The following is a 22,346-nucleotide window of genomic DNA, read 5'->3' as shown; positions in this document are numbered from 1 at the left end:
ACGCTAATCAGCAGAATCTTTTCCAAGTATTAGGAGCATCAATTCACAAATAGTTTGCGTGTCATATTCACAGTTGTGTTGCTTTGCTGCAGTTTTCACTTAAGGTAAGGACGTGACTCCACAACAGAGTAACTTTTCCACCAGTCCCACACCCTTGAAGCCCAGCTGAGTAAAAAAAACTGTGTTGGCATGTTTTAGTTAACACCATAATTTTTAACTGTAAAATTCACTGTGAGATTAAGCTTCAAAGGCAACATCTACAGGAAACCACATCTGTACGTTTCCTTTAAACTAAAAAGTGAAAATATTTTATCAGTAAGATGTTTGGAAGCCACTGCCTCCCTTTTTTCTGGAGGAGTACTGCATGGTTTAGCTTTGTCTGCTGATAAATATGCTTGCAGCAGATGCAAGTACCTATATATGCTGGCCTAAAGATTTGACTAACATGATTTAAGGAACAAATATCGTAAGTGGTACATGTTCCCTAAACTCCCTGATGGGACTCAATGACATTCTCTCCTTATTCACAGGTTGTTTACCAGCCATTAGGTGGTTTTAGACATTCAGGAATTTACCCAGGCAACAAAGCCAATTAAGAGCAAAGTCCCATTTTATGACCACTTGAAACAGTGATTTTTCAAGAACAGCTGCTGGCTACTTAGAAATGCTGTAAGTCAGGCCGTAGGCAACAAGCATTTCACACTGTAAAATGGCATCTGAGACTATTGTTAGGATTGGAAAACAAAGGAGGCTTAAAAAAAACTTTTTATGCAGTTCACTAACTAACAACGTAAACTGCTTCCTTACATAAAAGACACTTCCTTTTTGCTTTTCTTTAAAGAAAAACTCCGACATTCTTTTTCTTTCCTAAGCAAATTATAAAACTTCTCCATGTTATAGTAGTTCATATGCTCCTGAAACAGGGTTTGAAACTCAAGAATGGCAACAGAACTCCAACTCAGTCCTTGGACTTGTGGCATTTAGGCATGACTCATCCATCACATCTCCTGAAAAGTTGAGTACAAATTCCCTTTGATCAAGGTGGATGGCTACAGGGCAGGGCTCCAGTATTACCATGACAATTCCACAGCGAAGGACAGCAGACAACCACATGAGCACTTCTGTACCAGATTCTCCACTCTTTACCCTCGGGAGAAATTCAATTCCACAGCAAAGACAAAAGAGGTTGCTCAAGGCTTTGGGGTTTTGCATCTTCTTTTAAAACCCAAAAAAGACTCAGTGTTTTTCAACAGCAGACAGAGAAAATCTCTAGGACAGGGCACAGGCCTGACTTCTGGAATCTCCAAAGAGACAGAGGATCAGAACAGCAGAATTTATTGCAAGTGATCTTCAGCACTAAATAGAGGCCTCTAAAGCTAATGAAGTTCAAAACTCTGACATCTTAAGAACAAAGAGATAGTTTCACTGGTATTTTGAAATATCAAGTATGTCTCAGGAAAACTGATTTCATGACCACAGTTAATTTTACAGAAGTTGGAATAGAAGTCAAATGCACACACTAAAAAAAATGAACCCACTCTCAATTGTAAAATGTTATTCACATATACCTAATAATTAGTGAAGAAATGCTACGACATCACCTTCTACTGGATTTTAAAGGAAAATATTAGTGCCTTGGCACAACTAAATCTTATTTGCCTACTTTGAAAAACTAGTGCATACACTGTGTGGTGAACACATAATACCTGCCTGAATGCCACTTGAGTTATTCAGTGAGTTATTCAAGCAGGCCACTGGATGCACAATGTTTTGTGATCAAGCCTTGTAAAATGATCTAATTTTCTCATATGTTTCTCGTGTGTCATACAAGTGCCATCATACTCTTCCACTCGCATTCAGGTACTTGAAGACATCTGTCCCTTACACTTCCTCAAAATCAATTTTTCCCAGGTGTCCAAGAACAAATTTACCATTACTGACCACAGTATCAGTAGAAACAACTGCCTAAGCGAAGTGTCCCTAATCACTACCATTAACATGTTGTGTAGACTTGCTCTGAGTTTACTATAGCTCATGTTGTGTCTATGGCAATGCACCTACTATTGGTGGAGCAGCACCAGCAATGTTTAGTCCACAACTATAAACATAGTGTAAACAGAAACATTTCTTAGCAGAGCTATTGCAATGTTCGTCTCATGTAACTGCTGCATCACTACTAAAAAACACATCCTATTTTTTTCTGTGGCAGAACTTTTATTTGGAGGGAAATTATAACTTTTGCATTTACATGGCACAAATTATATACATTACACTTTCCATGATAAGAATTATGATGCTGTTCACAGAAAGGTATCAAATTTGAGATAAATAATGCATAAGCTAAAATATACAAACCAGGGGTGGAGGTGAAACTATTGGCAATTTTTATTATCTATAGAAGAATTTCAAGGAATAATGTTAATTCAATGTTCAAAAATTTTTAACAAACTTCTAGTAAAGTTAATTGAAATATTTATAATACTATTCAGTTGTTGCACAGTATTTCCAATATACAGTCAAGAAGATGCACAGAACACAACACTTAATAAGAAAAAACCTATTGCACCCACAATTTAAAGGTTTCACTGCCTTTTGGATGCTGCACTACCATATTTATACAAACATTTACAACACTTCAGTAAACACAAAGGTTCTAAATGTAGTGCAGCATTATGGGGGGCCACTTTCAGCTCTTAAAATAAATGTTAAATGCCCATATACTGTGCCATTTATTCTAAGCTGATGGTTTAAGCTGTAACCTTTAATTCCTACTGTGAGTAGCAAACACACACTTTCCCCACGTTCAGAAGATTACCATCCCTCTGACTACACAGTCTATATTCCAAGACCTAAACTGTCCTTGGCTTCACTGCCATTTTGGCATTTTGCCTCAGTGCTTGTGACAACTATCCCTTATATTATTTTTTTAATGTCCTGTTAAGTAGTCCTGCGTAGAATCTGAAGCAAAAGAATCTGCATCTTCATTATCAGAATCATCACTACTGTCATCAGCTGCTGGCTCTCCTGTCAGTGCTATCCGGGCATAGTCATCAGTGTCTATAGACTTGCAGAAGTGGATGGCATACTTCAGTTTTTCCTCTAGTACTTGCTTACAGGAATACCTGGGCAGCTTCAGGAGAAAGAAGCAAGTGTATGACTCGGGAAGGAAGTGGTCTGGAGGATTGTATTTATCCAATACCTGTTGAAAACAAAAAGCATAATATTTTTGATTCACTGTCCAAAGCACAAATAAATATCAAGATAATTCTTGAGAATTTTTTTAACAGTGTCTTAGATTTGCAATTCTGATGCTGAAGTTTCTTTAAAAAAAAAAATTAAGAAAAACATCCATCTTCACTACACTAAGTAAATAAATAAAACCAAACATATATGAGCTTCTTTTATTATGAATATGTGGTTGGGAACAATATAAAAAAAGATTATATTACTTCAGCAAATACTAAAATACGATTTGAAGATTGTGGGGTTTTAGCCTAGCTGCAATGATTAACTGAGCTGAATGAAATGCTAAATAAATGCCTGCACACACAGTTGATGATTGACAGCAGAAAACTATCAAAATCCAGAGAAGCAAATGGCTGGGAAAGAAACGAATGTCCACTTTGCCAAGCCAAGAGAGAAAAATATTTATGCACATTACAGGTCTCTGTTACATTGTGGATTCAACAGTGCAAAGCTGCATAAACAGTTTAATGAAATCAGCCTGTTCTCCTGTTATGTCATACTACTCTCCAGTACCAGCTTTTTTAAATAAAAACCCCGCACGCTATCCCATGCACCTTACCTGAATAACAAAGTCCCTCCCTCTAAAGTCTGCAATAGTCCTGGGCAGCCTTGTTCTACCCCACACAAAACGCAGGAAGAGAGATCGCTCTGTATTGGAGAAGGACTCCATCACTTCCCAGAACCACTGTATCAAGGAAGCAGTTGGTTCAATGCCTTTATAAGTTGCTACAGATTTCAGAAGGTGAAGTGGAATATCTGGACTTCCGCATACCTGAAAAATAAAATATAGTGATAGGCTACAAAAGTCTGATCCAATCAATTACAGGTGATTTGTTCCCCCCATTCCTTTACAATATTTACATTCCTTTACAACTCACAAAATGAACATTCAAATATTTTGAGTGCTGTGCATGGTCTCCTATTAAAATACTACTAAATATACATCTTCCCATCAGCGGGCAATAATGAACCTTCTTTCCTATTTCTTTATCACATAAAGAACTAAACATTTGGGATTAATACCTCCAATTCACCTCCTAGGTCCCTGTTTTGTGACTTTGTTTGTTTTTTCTTGTTTCTTCCAGAGACAATTCATTACACCACTGCTCAGCTCTATCAAAATAACCTTATTAACACAAAGAGGGCAATTAAACATTTTCTAGTCTTCCCTTGGACAAAATGTTTGCAATCACAGAGCGATCATTGTAAACAGTATTTAATATGGGGTTTGGATTAGTAAGATAAGTGAAGAATCTAACTCCAAGTTAGTGTGACAGAGGTAGCGAAGCAGAAATTGATACCATAGTTTCCAGTTCATATCCTGTGAAGAGTGAAAGCAAAGGAACTGGAACAACACGGGCCATCCCCTCACGAACTGCTGCAACTTGTTCGTCAAATTCATGAAGTCTGCAGAGACACATTTTCAGAGTTTCTGTGAATGCCATTTCTAGCAATTATTTCTAGCAATTACTAGAATTATCAAGGAGACCTTAACCATTCTCCTCAGCTATACACCAAGGAACATTAATAAACATTTATCACACAAGATACTTGACTTATAACAGTTTCTAAATCAATTCATATTGCAGAGCAAGCTCAGTATGGAGAGATATCTCCCAGTGTTTAGGATACTTTATTTCCAGTATTATTCATATCATGTGCCTGACAAGAACAAACCAACACCCCATTTGGAAACGACACGCTCTTGGGAAGAGAAGGGCTGTGCTTTGAAACTCTACCCTCAAACATTCCCAACACTAGACAGACATTATGGTAACAGAAAAACAGGTCTGAACTAAAACATGATGTCTGAGGGGACGAGAGCTGTTTTATTTCAAGACAGGCACAGATAAGTCTAACATTTTGCTGCTTCTACTGCCACCCATTATTTGTGTTTTGCTTTTTTTTTTCCCTGTCAAATAATTTCTGAGATGTTTTACAGAGCTCTCCAGAGCAAAGATTCACATCATTGACAAGTCCTGTCCTCAGGAACAATGATGTCAGGACAAACTTGGTCTTTTGCATCCACTTTTTCACATGGATTCTATTCAGGTGCTAGTTTTACCTCTCAAGGGTTACATATAATTAAAAAACTTGATACTTAATCTAAACATTTAAATGTTTATCCCAAAGGCCTTTAACTGTAAAATCCTTTTGAATTGCTTGTGTCCTTTGAGGACAGCCAGAACTGGCAAGAGAACAAAACTGTTTCTTCAAAGAATTGTAATATTTTATATTGACATATCATTTATCTATTCCAAATGAAACTTCTCCCTACTGTCAAAAAGAGATTTAAATATTAGTTCATAACCATTTATAGAAAAAAAAAATAAAAACAAAGACTGTAATTCAGTAGTTGTTGGCAGACACTATAACTACAAGCTAATAAGCAAGTCTTACTTATGCACTCTCTAAAACTGTTAACTATGGAAGAGAGAATAAAACAACTAATAATCAGTTTCTCATCCAAACTATCTAAATTTCCGTATTTCAATTGGCACTAGGCCCGCTGCTTCACTTAACAAGATGCCTATGGTGGCTTCTTAGATGTACTTGTCTAGATGAGCTACCTAGGTATTTAAGTAACCAAAGGCCTGTCTTCTCAAATAGCGAACAATTATTTCCCAGTGATTTCAGTGAAATGTTCAGGTTTTGGCATCTCTGGGCGAATTTACTTGTCTGCACATACGTGTCAGACATTTTATGGTGTCCAAGGAATGAACATTTTGTTTTGTGTATTCCAACTTAGATAAGAATAGAGTAAGAATTCAGCTGGGGCAGCTCTTCACTGCTATTGATCAAGGGTATTACTTTATCACATCGGAAGAACTAGATGGATGGGGCATTTCTCCACCTGTAAAACTGTCTGCCAAAACTGCTCTGTCAGGACAGCTATTCAAAGCTAGAGCCATACCTGATAGTTTATTTTGCTTCCTAAAAATCAAGTTTAATCTTTTCTCCTTGGATAGATTAAAAGAAGTCAGAAAATCAACACTGTAATCACATGAAAATATTAAAACACTTGAATACAAGATGTTTAAGTAGTATGTTGTTTAAAAGCTTTTGCATGTTTTTTAAAAGAAAATGCTTATTCGCGTCAATAATTTGAATAACTTATTCAACAAACCTGTAGTTTATTGCCAGCCTCACATACTCAGCTCTGTTATCCAGGGTAATATGGGTGTATTTTGAACTCAACTGAATATCCTGACCACTTGCGTTGGGCACAGTGAATGGGAGGCTCATAGCTTCAAACTCTTCTGAAGTAGCTTCATTGTCTCGAATGTACATAAGTCCAGGAATAAAATCTTTATCAACCTTTTGAAAATAATCCCGAGTTAAAGTCAGTTAACTAGCACTATACAACAGCATCGTTTGCATCACGTGTCATCTACCAAAAGCATTATCAAACATCTGACCACAACCCATCTAAATTAATTTCAAAGCCATAAAATGGCTTAGTATTTTACATAAAATTTCATTATCCTGGGATGTAGGAGGGTGCATGGATTCCAGATTTCAATCCTTTTGGGGAGCATTTGCCAAGAAACTCTATTAAACAAGCAAATGGATTTAAAGCTTAAAAACATAATCTTCTCTACAGAGTCTACAGGCTGGTTTTGGTACAAAAGGAATCCCCTTACTGACAAGTAAATGACTCTGCTTCTACAGTAAGTACATTTCTACATTGCAGTTCTCTTCACAGTGAAGACCTAACCCTTACTCCATGTTTACTGAGCTCAGTAAACAGAAATTGAAAGTTTGTGATGTTCAGTATGTGGGCACAAACTATTTTCAGTAGTAGTTTGAACTCATTTTCTTTCACTTCAAAACAGTGTAGGTGTGTACACCCAATCAGTTACTGCATCTTGGCACAACAGACAGTAACAGCTACAGAAAGGTCTACTGGAAAGTAGGAGTTCGACCACAAACCCATGAGAAGATTTGAGAATGCTCTAGAATTCAAATAAGCTTATTTAACTACTACTGAACAACTTAAATTTACAGTTTTAACAGTGAGTACAAAGTCATCCTTATATACTGGCTCAAAACATAAAAAGGCAGACAAAATACAAGTATATAGAAACCAGGAAAACCAATCACTGGAGAAAAATTTATGCTAGAGTCTGCTTGTCTTCTGTAAGTTACGTCTTATTCATGAACTTCACACTTACCTCACTGAGATCAGCAATTGTTAGGTTCATTCCTGCAAGCTGTTTCCACACTGGCTCAGCCAGGTTGAGGCTCAGAGGGCTGCCAGTACGGATAGCAATGCCCAAAAGTACACCTGTAATTTCAAACACAGTGTTTTCAATTTCTGTTAGATTCCCAATATTCTGATAATGTAATGCAAATAGAATGTCACAATGTTGCTAAAAAATTACCAAGAAAACGAAACATGTTCATATGCAAGAGTGACTTGGCAGCAGGATTTAATAGGAAACAATCTCTGTTTGCTCCAGATTCATCTCTTCCATTTGGTGTCACAATTAACAGAGGGGTCAGCCCATTCTGAAGCTCCTCGCACATTTCTGCTATTGATTCACTGTAACCTCCGCCGCAATCATCCACAGATTCACCTTGGAGAAGAGAAAAGGCTCAAAATTAAATGTTCTTTCAAAAACAAAGTATTGCAATAAACTGTATTTCTTTCCACAGGGATGACTGAGTAAACGGAAGTTTACTAAAAGCTACGCTGTCATATCTGTTCATATGGAAACCTTTTATGTTTTGCGTTATATTTGGATATTTCCAGTTCATTGTAAATCATATTATTTAGAAGATTATACAACACATCACAGTGTCAAAAATACTATTTTGCCAGAGTGTAACTAACATTTTTGTGTTATACACTAATTAGAGAAACTCAAAGCAACATGACTCCTAAGTGACATTTTAAAGTAGATTTATATATCTTATATACAGTTGATAGAAAGGTTCATCAATCTCAAATATTTTTCCATCAAAAAGCCTGAAGTGGTATGTTAATTGTAAAAACAACCCTACCAGTAAAATCAGCTAGCCAGGATTATTTACCAATTCAGACAGCTGAAAAACAGGTTTAGGTTTTGCAGAACATTTGTTGTCAGCAGAAGAGTTGCCCCCAGAATTTGAGAATTACAGACACATTTCCACCATCTTCAGGTTTTTTATAAAATCACTTAAGAAGACTTTTTTACTTCCTAACATTTTAAGCACCTTCCTCTGCCTACACACACAGCTTTCCTGTATCTCTTCCTTCAGGTACTCAAAAAAAAAAAAAATCTGAAGAAAATTGTAAAGTTAAGTGCAAAATAGCCGGGGAGGTGGAGAATCCTCTTACCAACAAACTTGACTTTCCAAACACGATGAGGAAGCAGAAGGCTATCAGGGCTAAAGGAACTCATTTTAGCACACATCTGTCCAAACACTGACTTTGTACCATCAGGCCCAGCCAGTCCTCCTTTACTCCTAGAACGTTTTACCTATTGAGTAAGCACATTATAGAAGTCAGTGTAAGAACATATTTCAGCTGGCATCGCTGTGCAGATCAGACCATAAGATTAAGGTTTATAAAATACTAACATGTTCAGTGAAACATTTGCAGAGGTCCAGAGTGTATTTTATATATGTGACATATACAGAAGAGGAAACAAATTTCAAATTACAGCACTACAGTATTTTTCAGTACCATTTAATATCCATCCCTAGATATGGATATCACAGACTCCTATTACTTAACACGATCCTCTCCAGGAGGATGAAAGCACTTAAAACCTCAAACTATTAGAAGCCCAGAAGTATTTCAGAATCACATGATGGTTGAGGTTGGAATGGACCTCTGGAGGTCATCTGGTCCAAACCCCCCTGCTCAAGCACGGCCACCTAGAGACAACTGCCCAGGACCATGTCAAGATGGCTTTCAAATATCTTCACAAACAGAGACTCCACTCCCTAGCCTCCCTGGGCAACCTGTGCCGGTGCTCAGTCACCGAAGGAACCTGTCAAGCTCGATCAACCTGTGCCAGTGCTCAGTCACAGTGAAAAAGTGTTTCCTGATGTTTGGAGGGAAGCTCCTGTGTTTCAGTTTGTGCCCACTGCCTCTGGTCCTGCCACTGGGCACCACTGAGCAAAGTCTGGCTCCATCCTCTCTGCACTCTCCCTTCAGGTGTGCAAAAATATACATTAAGGAGATGCCCCCCGAGCTTTCTCTTCTCCAGGCAGAACAGTGCCAGCTCTCTCAGTCTTTCCTCTTAGGAGAGATGTTCCAGTCCCTTAATCATCTTTGCAGCCCTTCACTGGACTCTCTCCAGTATGCCCATGTCTCATACTGGGGTGCCCAGCACTGGACCCAGCACTTCAGCCTCATCAGTGCTGAGGGGAACGACCACCTCCCATGACTTGCTGGCAACACTCCTCATGCAGCCCAGGACACCCATTAACCTTCTTCATGGCAAGGGTACATTGGTGGCTCATGTTCAAATTGGTGCCCACCAGGACTCCCAGCTACTTTTTCTGCCAAGCTGCTTTCCAGCTGGGCAGCCCCCAGCACATAACTGGTGCCTGGGGTTGTTCCTCCCCAGGTGCAGGACTTTGCACTTCCACTTGTTGAACTTCATGAGGTTCCTGTCAGCCCATTTCTTGAGCCTGTTGTGGTCCCTCTGGAAAGCAGCATGACCCTCTGGTGTATCAACCACCCCTCCCTGTTTTGTATCATCAGCAAACTTGCCAAGGGTACATTCTGCCCCATCATCTAGATCATTCATTAATGTTCAAAGATGTTGAACAGAACTGGAGCCAGTATTGACCCCCAGGGTACACTGCTAGTTACTGGCCTCCAATTAGACTTCACGCCACTGATCACCATCCTCTGGACCCGGCTGTTTAGCCATTTTTGAACCCAGCTCACTGTCTGCTCATCCAGCCCGTATGTTGGTCAGCTTGTTTCTGATATAAAAATAGGACATACCTAAACATTAAGGAGAAAGAATTACTGATTCCAGGATAGGCTGCACTGCAACTTCTGCAGTAGGTCCTATCTCTGTGACATAGCTGTTTAACTGTCAGTGGTTACTACAGTTATCACCATTTATAAGCACTGCAAATGCCAGCACCTCTGTAATAGAAGAAATTTTTCAACTAATGCTTGGATTTGCACAAACATGAAAAACAGTATCTGGTTATCTAGATACTTCCACTACATGTCCTGAACTGACCTGACAATGCTGAATGACTGATTATTCTGGGTAATTTCTATGACCTGACATCATTATAACTATGTGAGACAATCTTAGTTCAAACACAGCTAACCACAATGATGGTGACTTTTTTTTCGAAATGAAACTAAAAATTTCGAGGTTGATTAGGCCTTAGTAATTTTACTGTTAGAGCTGGAAACATGCAAAAACAATAGGTGTGTTCACTGCAGCTGGACAGAATGATATCAGTTGACAACCCTGTGGGTTTTCTTCCCTAGATAAGGCATTTTACGTTCTCTCAACCACCAATACCTTACTTTATCTTTAATTTCAAACAGTTCATTGTTCATCTGTCTCTGTTCAGCATTATATCTGTTCATCTTTAAAGGAAAACAGAAAAACAGAGGGGGATCAATGATAAAATTTGTTAATAAAGTTTTCTTCCCCTATTTCTGAAGCAGCCACAATTGCCTGGGTAAATTCAATTTTTCTGGATTGCAATCAACTTAGTTAATGCATCCTATCTCTACTCATACATTCAATTGTTAAATTTGGGTAATTTTTCATACACAGAGGCTTTGTTGTTGGCCAGAAAACTAAATACATGCTATTCTTACATTCATTAATTGATAATATTTAAATACGCATCTACAATAGCCTCTAAAAAATAAGTAAGCACTACCAAAATACATATATATATACACAGAGTAATGTGTTTCTTAGGCACCTACAGAAGTTTATTTTAAGATTTGATGAAGATCCATAAGGAATGACATGCATGGAAAATCCCATGTATTTTGCTGCAAGAGATGCACAAAAGTAGGTAAGAATACAAAAAGCATTTCACCAGTATAGAGAAGAAAGAAATGGAAAGTAAACAGAAGGCTGGAGAAACCCAAGATATTTTTTTTCTGTCTGGTGTTCTGCAATTTATTATTCTCAACCTGCTCTGACTGCAAAGGGATTCCTACAGTGCACATAGTTCACCATTATCCATGAGACTGTTCATTCAGAAATAACCCTGACTCATCCCACTAATCTGTATTTGGTTCCACTTCAAGCTACGGTGCATCTCAAAATCCAGTTGGTCCGATGCTGCATACTTCTAATGCTTTGGATAAAATATCCACCAGATTTCTTTCAGGTTTTATTGAATGAAATGGCTGACACACTCAAGTTCTCCTTCTGTATAAGATGTTCTGTATGAACACAAGTGGGTTTTAATTCAATGGATTTCTAAGGAATTTGGATGCCCAAGAAGTTTTTAAGTTGAGAAATCACTGAGTCTTCTCTTAAAGAGAGGAACGTATGAGCAGAAGGTCTATAAAAGCAGTAGTTAATTCACTGTTTTTTTCAAACCTCAGACCTAAAATACAAATAATCAAGTGACAATAAAAAGGCAAGCAATCTTGCCTGAACTGAACAGGATGGCATGCACATTTACTATTATACATTTTATTTAGTATTTATTTACTAGCAACACAGAATTTTCATTTAATCTGATCATTTAGATGCAAGAATGGTTGCAATTTGACTTTTAACAAAGCAATGTAAGAACACAGTGAAGGATTATTGGTATTTCTACCAGCACCTTAACATATTACTTGCTGACAAAGACAGATGCCCATATTAAAATTTATTAGGTTATTAGCAAAGAGTAAAACACTTCACTGAAAAATGGCAAAAATTCATACAAATATGTTTAGGCCACAATCCACCACGGGTGTTTTAGCTTTTTATTGTAGAGGTCTGGAGCACAGCATTTTGCTCATGTTTCCAAATCACCCCCTGTGAAATCTGTTTTACTGAATAGGGTCAGATATGACCCTCATTGAATACATGCCTTATTAAACACAGATTATGCAGCATCTCAGATTTTTAAAATACAGTTCCAGCCTTCTTGGTGATGAGGTAACTTTTTAGCATAAAACAAGTTAATATGTTGATCAGAGCCCAAGAAGCATTATCATAAAACAGTCTGCCATCAGAAGATATCAGCTTGTGGAAAACCAACATTTCTTGGACCAGAGAGAAATGCAGCAGCTCAAAAGCAGCATACAGTGAAGTGTGGAAGAATCAAGGTCAAGAACTTGCCACAGTGAATAATCACTTATTGTGAGCAGAACCATGCAAAGGGGTAGATGTACTCAAGTCAATCTGTAATCTGGTTAAAGCATTTTGAAGTGACAAAGATCAAAATTTAAGTTCTTTCTCTGAATCTAAAGAAACAATCTTTTTGTCTCAAGCAGCCTGAGAGTACCCACTGAAATACTGGCCATCCTGTGGGACTCTCCAACCCACCAGGACTTGGAAGAAATGTAGTACATGAAGCCATGCACTCAGAGACTCACAAAAAAGTCCACAAAAAGATAGCAGCTTATTAGTTGGAATCAGCTAAGAAAAATGTACTGTTAACATACAAGATAGATATATATGAAGAAAACAAACACAATTCAAAGATATGTAATGAAACCAATCTCCAGAAGAGGTAGAGAAGTATCAGTGTTATAATACAAGAGTAAAGACAGTGTCTCACCTATACCTTGAGGTTTCAGTTATCTATGCTCGAACTGAAATGCTACAGAAAAAATACAGTATAAAAAGAGGAGTAGAGAAAGACTATTCTACACAAGCAGACAAAAAAGCTTAGCCTAATGAATACAGGAAAAATGAAGTCTGTCATGAAATGACTGTTCTTTAAAAACACATTTGATAAAGGAGAAAACAATAACCAGAAAGGAGGAATGTTGTTATTTAAACTGAAATATAACACTCACAAAAGAACAAATAATTCATTGATATGCTGTGCCTACTTTAAGATCAGATTATTTTTAATCATCATGCTACTGAGATTTCTGTAACCTACATTTAATAAGAAGTCTAGTGAAGAGGAAGAAACTATTCTTAAAGTGGGATTGCATATATCCATACATGTGACATTTCTCCCATAACAGTAGAGAACATTGAACCAGGAGATCATTTGCAGCATTACATTCGTGAAAGTAGACATTCTCCTTAACAACTGAAATTTGTTTCCCTTTTAAAAGGAAGAAATTCCTTTCAACTGCTGTGATAATCTCTTTCATCTAAAGGCAAAGATATGATTTAACAGCATTATGAATATGTCTGCCTATAGGTCATAATACACTGTCCATTTGACACCACATGAGCTTAAATACTAGGTAAATCTGATCTGCTAGTTAAGAGGGTCGGTAAGTAAACTCGAGCACTGGAGCCCTGTCTGCAACTTCTAGTTCACTTTCTGGCTCAGTCTTCAATTACTACTATTACACCTTTCCAGAACAAGGCCCAGGTGCTATTTTGGAACATCTCGCTTAATGACCACTCCCAAGAAGTAATACAGATAAAACTGCATCAAGCTTGGTTTCTTCTGCCCTACACAGCCATAGAACCATAGAATCATTCAGGTTGGAAAAGACCCTTGGGATCATCGAGTCCAACCATCAGCCCTATTCTACAAAGTTCTCCCCTACACCATATCCCCCAACATCACATTCAAATGACCCTTAAACACATCCAGGGATGGTGACTCCACCACCTCCCTGGGCAGCCTATTCCACTGTCGAACCACTCGTTCTCTGAAAAATTTTTTCCTAATGTCCAGTCTGAATCTCTACTGTTGCAATTTAAAGCCATTCCCTCTTGTTCTATTGCTAATTACCTGTGAGAAGAGACCAGCACCAACCTCTCTACAATGTCCTTTCAGGTAGTTGTAGAGAGTGATGAGGTCTCCCCTCAGTCTTCTCTTCCTCAAACTAAACAGTCCCAGCTCCTTCAATCACTCCTCATAGGATCTGTTCTCCAGGCCCTTCACCAGCTTTGCTGCCCTCCTCTGCGCTCGCTCCAGCACCTCGATATCTCTCTCGTATTGAGGTGCCCAAAACTGGACACAATACTCCAGGTGTGGTCTCACCAGTGCAGAGTACAGGGGGACTATCACCTCCCTACTTCTGCTGGTCACACTATTCCTAATACAAGCCAGGATGCCGTTGGCTTTCTTGGCCACCTGGGCACACTGCCAGCTCATGTTCAGCTGCTTGTCAATTAGAACCCCCAGATCCTTCTCTTCCAGACAGCTCTCCAGCCACACCTCCCCAAGCCTGTAGCGATGCATGGGGTTGTTGTGGCCCAAGTGCAGCACCTGGCACTTGGCCTTGTTGAAGCTCATCCCGTTAACATTGGCCCACTGATCCAATCTATCCAAGTCTCTCTGTAGAGCCTCCCTATCTTCATGTAGATCAACACTCCCGCTTAACTTGGTGTCATCTGTGAATTTACTGCTAATACACTCTATGTCCTTATTAAGATCATCAATAAAGATGTTAAACAGAAATGGTCCCAACACTGAGCCCTGAGGAACACCACCTGTGACTGGCCACCAGCTGGATTTAGCTCCATTGACCACCACTCTCTGGGACCGTCCATCCAGCCAGTGCTTGACCCAGCAGACCCTTCGCTCATCCAGGCCATGGGCAGCCAGTTTTTCTATAAGAATCCTATGGGGAACTGTGTCAAATGCTTTTCGAAAGTCCAGGTAGACAATATCCACAGCTTTTCCCTCGTCCAATAGTCGGGTCATCTTGTCATAGAAGGAGATCAGGTTTGTCAGGCAGGACCTGCCTTTCATGAATCCATGCTGACCAGGCTTGATCCCCTGGTTGTCCATTATATGACTTGTGATGGCACTCAAGATGATCTGCTCCATGACCTTCCCTGGCACCGAGGTCAGACTGACAGGTCTATAGTTTCCTGGATCCTCCTTTCTGCCTCTCTTGTAGATGGGTATCACATTTGCCACCCTCCAGTCCAATGGCCATGAATTCAGTTCTCCAACAGTGTCCCAAACTGTTTCTGTGCATTCAGGCTTTCCCTCATGCTACATCTCAAAGCATAAAACATCTACTCCTCAATTCTATGCTGTAGAAATACCAGGCTGGCACTTGGGTGAGTTGCAGTACAAACATCATGTTGTATTTCATACACCATGAACAAGAGAACTACATAAAACTACTGTGTCCTACTATCACAAGGCTCCCAATAGAAAAGATGCCAGGCCAAGTAGTAAGGTGAATGCGATCTACTCTAAAGGAATCTGATCCATGTAAAACTTGACTTCAGGGCAAGGGAATGGTGTTTGGCTTGCTTTTATACCGCAAGTTAAGACAGCTGTTATGTCCAGTTCTGATACTTCCAAAGAAACCACTGAACAACAAAGTAAGCTGAGGAAATATTTTTAAAAAGTCAGTATCTGGAAGACAACTTTAAATTAAAAACTCATCTGTTTACTTGATACGAAGGAAGATGAAGTGAATTGACTGCGTATATAAATCGTAAGAAGAGTATTCTGAAAGCAAAAGGATCTTAAAAGCCTAGCTGCAGTTAAACTCACAACTTCAAATAAGATGAAAATTCTTAACACTGACAATTAGCTGTTGGAGACTATGTAAAGCAGCTTTGAATCTTCAACTAAATATTATAAAGGATCAAACAGTTTATGATCCACATTTTCATTCTCTGCAAAAGCTAACTCAAGAAATTGTGACCCATACTTCCTGCTGTGTAATCAGGCCAGATTATGAACATGGTCTTTTTTAGCCTTCACTTGGCTCAACCTAGGACAGACTTGTGTTGCAGCAATATTTCACTTCCCCCAAAAGCTATGACAAGGGAAGCCCTGCAGCTACCAGTTCTTTTCCGGAGTTCAAGACAGATTCAAGTAATGAACTGGAATTAACTCAACAGGAGGAGGAGGACACTAGGAAATGGGCCCAAAACCTACTCACACTGGTTTCCTGCTTGAAGCTAAATACTCGCACTGCTTTATTGGACTTTCTGAATTCACAGACACAAAGTAATGAGAAAATCTCTTGCACTCTCTTCAGCTTCAACTTCCCAAATAATAAACTAAAATAACACATTTTAAGCATGTAACATTATCACAAGAAATTTTAAGTGCCCATAGAAAACAGCAAAGAAGCAGAAACAGGGTCCAGCCACAATAGGATGTACTTCTGTTCACTAAGAAAAAACTAATTAGTCAAAATTTTCACAATTTCTCCATTCTAACCTTACATAGAGTAGGTTTTCTTACTTTTCACAATATACAAAAAAAGAGAAAACCACCACTAAAGGAAATAAATGCATGAGGACTCTGTAAGACCAGGCTTCAGTCCATTTAAACAAAAAGTGTTTTATTATTCTATGTTGCAGAAATATCTATAAAAAAAGACATATCTGGCCTAAGGCACAACATTACATTTTCTAACGTCAATGATAAAGAAAAAAGCCCTTTTGTATCAAAGAGTTCTGCAATCAATATGACCACATGTGATGACCAGCAAAGGACAAGAATTTATCAGCCTAATTTTTAATTATATTCAAGGACTTTTTTTTTTCCTTGCCTTTTTTTTTTCCTTCATGTTCCCTGTTATGAAAGCAACAGCTGAATAATTCATCTGACCATTTGGAAAGGGAAGAAATGCATCAGAATCACTACTCTTAAATTGTTTAACGCAGTGAGTTTTGAAAAGTGGTTCTTTGTCAAGCAGGACATACTTCCTCATTAAAGCCTAAATTGTTCACTCAGTATTTCAACAAGTGCCCCCCTCCCCCAAACTACAGTGCAGATGAAAACATACTGAAAAGAAAATGAGCAGTCCTTGCTGCATTCACTTCATTGTTTGATTCTCTGATACAAATTCAACTCTTCAGTACTCAGATACCAAACAGCTGAAACAAAGGGACTTGACAAAGGTACAGCACTGTGGGCTAAATATACAGATACTAAAAACAAAACTTCAGCTTAAGATACCTGTATTCTGTTGAGCTCTACGACTGGCCCATGCTGACGATCTCTCACCATAGTTGCCTGCACAACTTTTCTGAAAGCTGCCTCCTAAAAAAAAAAGAAAATACAGAAAGTTAAAATAGTGGCAAAACTGCAGTCAAATAAGAAAGCTGCACATATTTCAGATGAACACATACTTAGTTCAACTCAGGAAAAAATAAAGACTCTTCAGCAGAATAGAGAAACTGATCCTGCAATACTATCCTTCAGCAATTTCCTTTGAGTACACCACAAACACTAGTAAAAGTGTAACACCTCTGAGTCCTTCTTTAGAAGAAATGGAAACAAGCATCAAATACTTTTGAAATGCTAAAAATAAACAAAAGCTGTTTATAGATAAAGCTGTGAGATGTTAGTTAAGGATCATGTTATTTGTGCTAATACAATTCAAGTCTGAAACAGTCAGGATACTAAAAAAGTAAAGAAAAAAGTCTCTCCTGTATCACTCAAAACCATGGCTTGAAAGGTTGTATTGCACCCAGATTCAGTTATTACTAAGCAACCAGCATGCCGCTGAGTGCAGTTATAAATTAGTTTATACCAAAATAACATAGGTATATGGAGAATAATGAATGTCAGAGAAAAACAATCAAAAGCACCAAAGATTAGATCATCATGCTATGGAAGGCAATAAACAAACAACAAATAAAAATTTAAAAAATAAAATTTTCTTGCAGATTCAAGTACCTGAGGTTCTCTCACTGAATATTTGGATCTAATTTTACACTGTCAAGTTTCAACCAAGCTTTAAAGAGATTTTTAAGTCTTTAGAATCTCTGAAGGTAAGCTTGACTTAAAAGCCTAGATATAAATATGGCATCACAACTTCTGGTGTCTCTGGTTCAATGCTTCTGACATAACATGCCTGATATCACATTTATATCTGAAGCCTTTCTGTAACTGTTCTGCAGACTCAAAGTAAATTATGTTGAATGTGCCTCCTGCATATCCATTCCTATACGTAACATCATACACCTAAAGACTCCCTATTAATAGCACTAACATATAAAAGTGTCACGAACAGAATAGGCAGGATTTCCCTTTCCTTTTTTCCAATTTAGGTTTTGATGAAAAATGTGAGGTATTCTCTTGGTCTGTGAAGCACGTATTCTGCTGGATTGCTCTACTACACAATTTTATTGGAGTCTAGAGAAAGAAACCGTGAGACAATACATGCTACCAGTCTAGTTACAGGCCATGTGTCTTGTTTAAGGACATGGAACTGCACTGCAGAGGGAAACTTAACTGCTTCTCTAATATATCTCCCAGCAGATTTTGTCTGTTTATATAACGTTATCATATTTTGTTAGACAAGTTACTATGACAGTGAGAAAATTCAGATCCAAAACTGATGATCATACTGAAGGCAAGTCATGTTTTCAAAGGCTTTCCATATCTGAAGTTTTGAGTAAGTGTTGTAAACTTGAAGCATTATGATTATTTAACTTTTCTCATGACTTGACTTTACTTACAACTATAAAAATCCACTTTCTTTACTGATTTGAGATTGAACTCCTACGTATTCTGTCTTCACTTTTAGCTCAGTCTAAAACAAGTTTGTACCTGCACAGAGCTTTGGATCAACTAGTGTATCACCTGATCATGACAACTGAAATAGAAAAAGCAGACAATGACCATTTCATACCTACCTTACATTTTTTCCCAGGATAGCATCTACTGAATACTCTAGAAGACTTTGGCTATACTACACCTGAAGATTTACAGTGTAAAGATCAACACACAAAAGCACTGTTATGAAGAACTGAGGAGAATGTAATAAAAAGAACACATTCACAAAGAAAGAGGTTTGCATAATCAGAATGCAACTAGTTGATATACAACTTACAGAACAAATTGAGATATATAGTTCTATTTCTTCAGAAACAGTTTAAACAGTACATTTCACTTACAGTGACAAATCACTCCCTTAAAAACATTCTGATAAATACCTTTCCCTGTGATATTAGTATGCCCCGTAATGTGTCAAACCCAACTGAGGGTCCTTGGCCAGTTTCATCAAGTCTTCCTTCAAGATCAAACATTGGAATGCAAGGACAGAAGAGTTCAGAAATGTGATGCAACAGCAGAAGCCTGTTTCTCAGTGAAATGATGGGAATTTCCTGCAGATGATTGTACTCCATAGGAACCTATGATAAGGCAGTGATATCCGAATGTAGTTTAGAATTATCATATCCTTTATTTTATTAAACAGAAGAACAATTTATAAAATTTACAGGTAAGTTTGTATTAGAAATTCAGATATTTGCTTATTCACACTGTCAAAACTTAATATACGGAGTTCAGTTGTTTATAAAAGATGTTAACAGTATCCATCTAAACCGAAACAAGTATTAGGAACATGACTGACTATTCTTGCTATTCCATATTTGACAATATGGAATGGCAGGAATAGTCTCTTTATCCATAAACATTTTACATTCCTGTCTTCACTGCACCCAGGCATTATAGCTGAAAGACAGAACATTCCAAAAACAATCTTCTCAACGTAAAGCAAGAAATGAAGAACTCCCTTGGAAGGCATATTATTCATAGCTGGAATACAGAATTAAAATGCCTGCCCATTTGCAAACTGCGTTACTGTTCTGCATTGGATTAACAACTGAATGAAGAGGCTTTTCTCGCCTCAGAAAACTGGAATCTTTCTTTGGAAATATGGAAGTAAAACAAAGTAACTGGCTGAAACTCAAAGACAAATCAAAGCACACTGAGCTTATGCAGGGATTTAGAAAAGAACTAAGTCTACTGGAAGATCAGTGATAAGCATACTAAGTATGTTTAAAATCTGAATTCAATAAGACAAAAATATTACCTGTGTAGGGAGCTTGCCAGCATTAGCAGGTTTACTGGTTGACCAAGCTAAAGTATGTGCGGATCCACAGGCTACTCTGTTGATCTTTTTACCCTGAAGTGCTGCAACCAAGCGTGGTCTTTGGATGGCATTAGTTGTTCCATCTCCAAGCTGCCCCTCATCATTATCTCCCCATGTATACACTTCCCCTAAACCAGTAAAAATAATTAATTGTTCTGAAGCTAAAATAGAAGCTTTTTGCCTTTTTTTTTTTTTTAAAATCAGCGTTTATAAATCATTTAACCAAATGAGGCCTTGGACTGTAATCAAGATTTCTGGGACTGATGTCCATTTTGAGATCCACTATCTAGCGCAGATAAATCTTGAATGGCATGGTTAGGCCCATGGTCTATATAGAGCAGCTAGTGTAAGATGCATTTATTTCCTCATAGTTTGTATAACTTTTAAGTTGTTCTGTAGAAGAAGGAAATGGTGGAGCAGAAGAATAACAACAGATATACCAGAAACAGCCTGTATTTGATAGTTTCATAGCAAAAAAAAAAGCTGATATTTAGAAAAGGCTTAACATTTTGCATGAGACAGAAGAAAAGATCCTATAATAGGTTGTATTATTAGACAGGACATTAAAATGGGTGCTTATTGTTGCAAGATAATTGGAAAATACTTTTAAAATAGCAACCTTGATTCTGAGCGTTCATGTTCTGCAGCTATATCCTATTTCACTAGCACCTATAGAACACTCAGATGCTGTGCAGACTTGTTAATTACGTGTGGGAGTGAGTCTGCTACAAAGATTATTTGGTATCTCAACCTGCTCTGTAACAAGCAATATTGTTTGTGCAGTGCTTCATGTAGCAAGTTAAACACCTCAGCAGGCTCAGAAAGCCCTATAAAAAAAACCCAAGTCCATTCATTCTACTGCTTGACCAATCTGCAATTACTTTTAGAGCCCTATATTTTTCTTTGGCCATCAGCATTTATGAAACTTAAACTCTTTATTTTTTATTAATTAAAAACTTTCAGTTGGTTTTACGTTATCTTTTAAATCAATTACATGCTTGCTGCTCAAAAAATACGCAACATCTGCAAACACAACATATGTCCATGCACATAGAGGACCAGCATTTTTAGCAAGGACAACCTACAACAGAAGTTTCATTTGTTTCAAATTCAGTACGGAGAACTAAGTAAATTATTTGATTTTTATACCATCTTCAGTGCAGCAAACACAGTGCAAAGACCCAGTAGCAATTGCAATGACTTTCTTTCCTTGCAGACCCTGTACTTGTCGTGGTCTTCTAACATGGTCATCAGATCCATGGCCTAACCGATGATAATCTCCTTTGCCCCTGCACAAAGGAGGTAAAACATTTCAAAATTGTGTTTAATTGTGGAAAAAAGGAAACAACAAATTGTGTCTGATATTTGATCTGTAGATATATTTATAAACAGTCCAATACCAAAATATTCTCTCCAAATATTCAACAGTAATCACCCTAGTTCATATGACATGGATGTAATTCTGCTGATATAGTAAAAATTCTTAAACCTCTAATATGCTGTTCCTACTTATTCTGCATGGGTCCTTTAGCCACTTTTGCAGGGGGTTGTTTGGGGTTTTTTCCCCTCTTAAAAGGATCAAATGTTAGAAGCATTCATCTGCAAAAACAGTATGTCTACCAACCTCAGAGACTGTAACTTTGTACAGTTTAAGGATATCTCTAATGCCATGCAAACAAGGGAGCAGAAGGATGTTTGGAACATATTTTGCTTAGTCTTTTTAAACACTTAAGTCTAGTAAACTACAAAATTTGGAATGGCATAGGAATATTAAAACTATGAACTAAAATCAAGTTCTCAGACTACAGCCACACAAGCTAGCCACAATTTTGATAATACAGGAGAACGTTATTTATGCTATCATCTTCCACCCCACATGACACTTCGGGTTTATACTTCCACTGACATCCTTGGAACTTCCACATCTTGCAGTGGTCAATGCCTGGAATGACAACCCTGTACTTAGGTCTCCAAGACAAAATACTTTGATTTTCATTCAAATAGCACTATAAAATGTTCCCCAAAGTGGCAGATTTTATTACTAATTAAGACAGAGGAACTCAAAAAAGTTTTTCATGGGGGGGGCAGGGGAAATCAAAACAGCAAAGGCAATGCAACACTAATACCTGTTGCAGACAAGGTAACATCTAACACTGTCAAATTA

The 22,346-nt window shown here is 37.9% G+C and overlaps 1 protein-coding gene across 5 annotated transcripts in view; it reads right to left on the bottom strand.

Annotated features, from left to right (window-relative positions):
* Positions 1 to 2,361: 2,361 nt before the first annotated feature.
* HERC2 (HECT and RLD domain containing E3 ubiquitin protein ligase 2) overlaps positions 2,362 to 22,346 on the bottom strand; it is a 113,672-nt gene continuing 93,687 nt past the window's right edge. For all 5 annotated transcript variants that reach the window (XM_074858981.1, XM_074858984.1, XM_074858983.1 and 2 more), the window contains 11 exons: positions 21,332 to 21,471; positions 20,123 to 20,310; positions 19,242 to 19,439; positions 17,257 to 17,340; positions 8,570 to 8,711; positions 7,632 to 7,826; positions 7,422 to 7,534; positions 6,374 to 6,564; positions 4,548 to 4,653; positions 3,806 to 4,018; positions 2,362 to 3,199 (listed from right to left, as the gene is read on the bottom strand). In XM_074858981.1, coding sequence (XP_074715082.1) covers positions 2,927 to 3,199; positions 3,806 to 4,018; positions 4,548 to 4,653; positions 6,374 to 6,564; positions 7,422 to 7,534; positions 7,632 to 7,826; positions 8,570 to 8,711; positions 17,257 to 17,340; positions 19,242 to 19,439; positions 20,123 to 20,310; positions 21,332 to 21,471 — 1,843 coding nt within the window. In that variant the 3' untranslated portion in view covers positions 2,362 to 2,926. The remainder of the gene's footprint in view (positions 3,200 to 3,805; positions 4,019 to 4,547; positions 4,654 to 6,373; positions 6,565 to 7,421; positions 7,535 to 7,631; positions 7,827 to 8,569; positions 8,712 to 17,256; positions 17,341 to 19,241; positions 19,440 to 20,122; positions 20,311 to 21,331; positions 21,472 to 22,346) is intronic.

Source organism: Strix uralensis, chromosome 2 (assembly GCF_047716275.1).
Source record: "Strix uralensis isolate ZFMK-TIS-50842 chromosome 2, bStrUra1, whole genome shotgun sequence".
Lineage (NCBI taxonomy): Eukaryota > Metazoa > Chordata > Aves > Strigiformes > Strigidae > Strix > Strix uralensis.
This window is presented reverse-complemented; position numbering and strand designations above follow the sequence as displayed.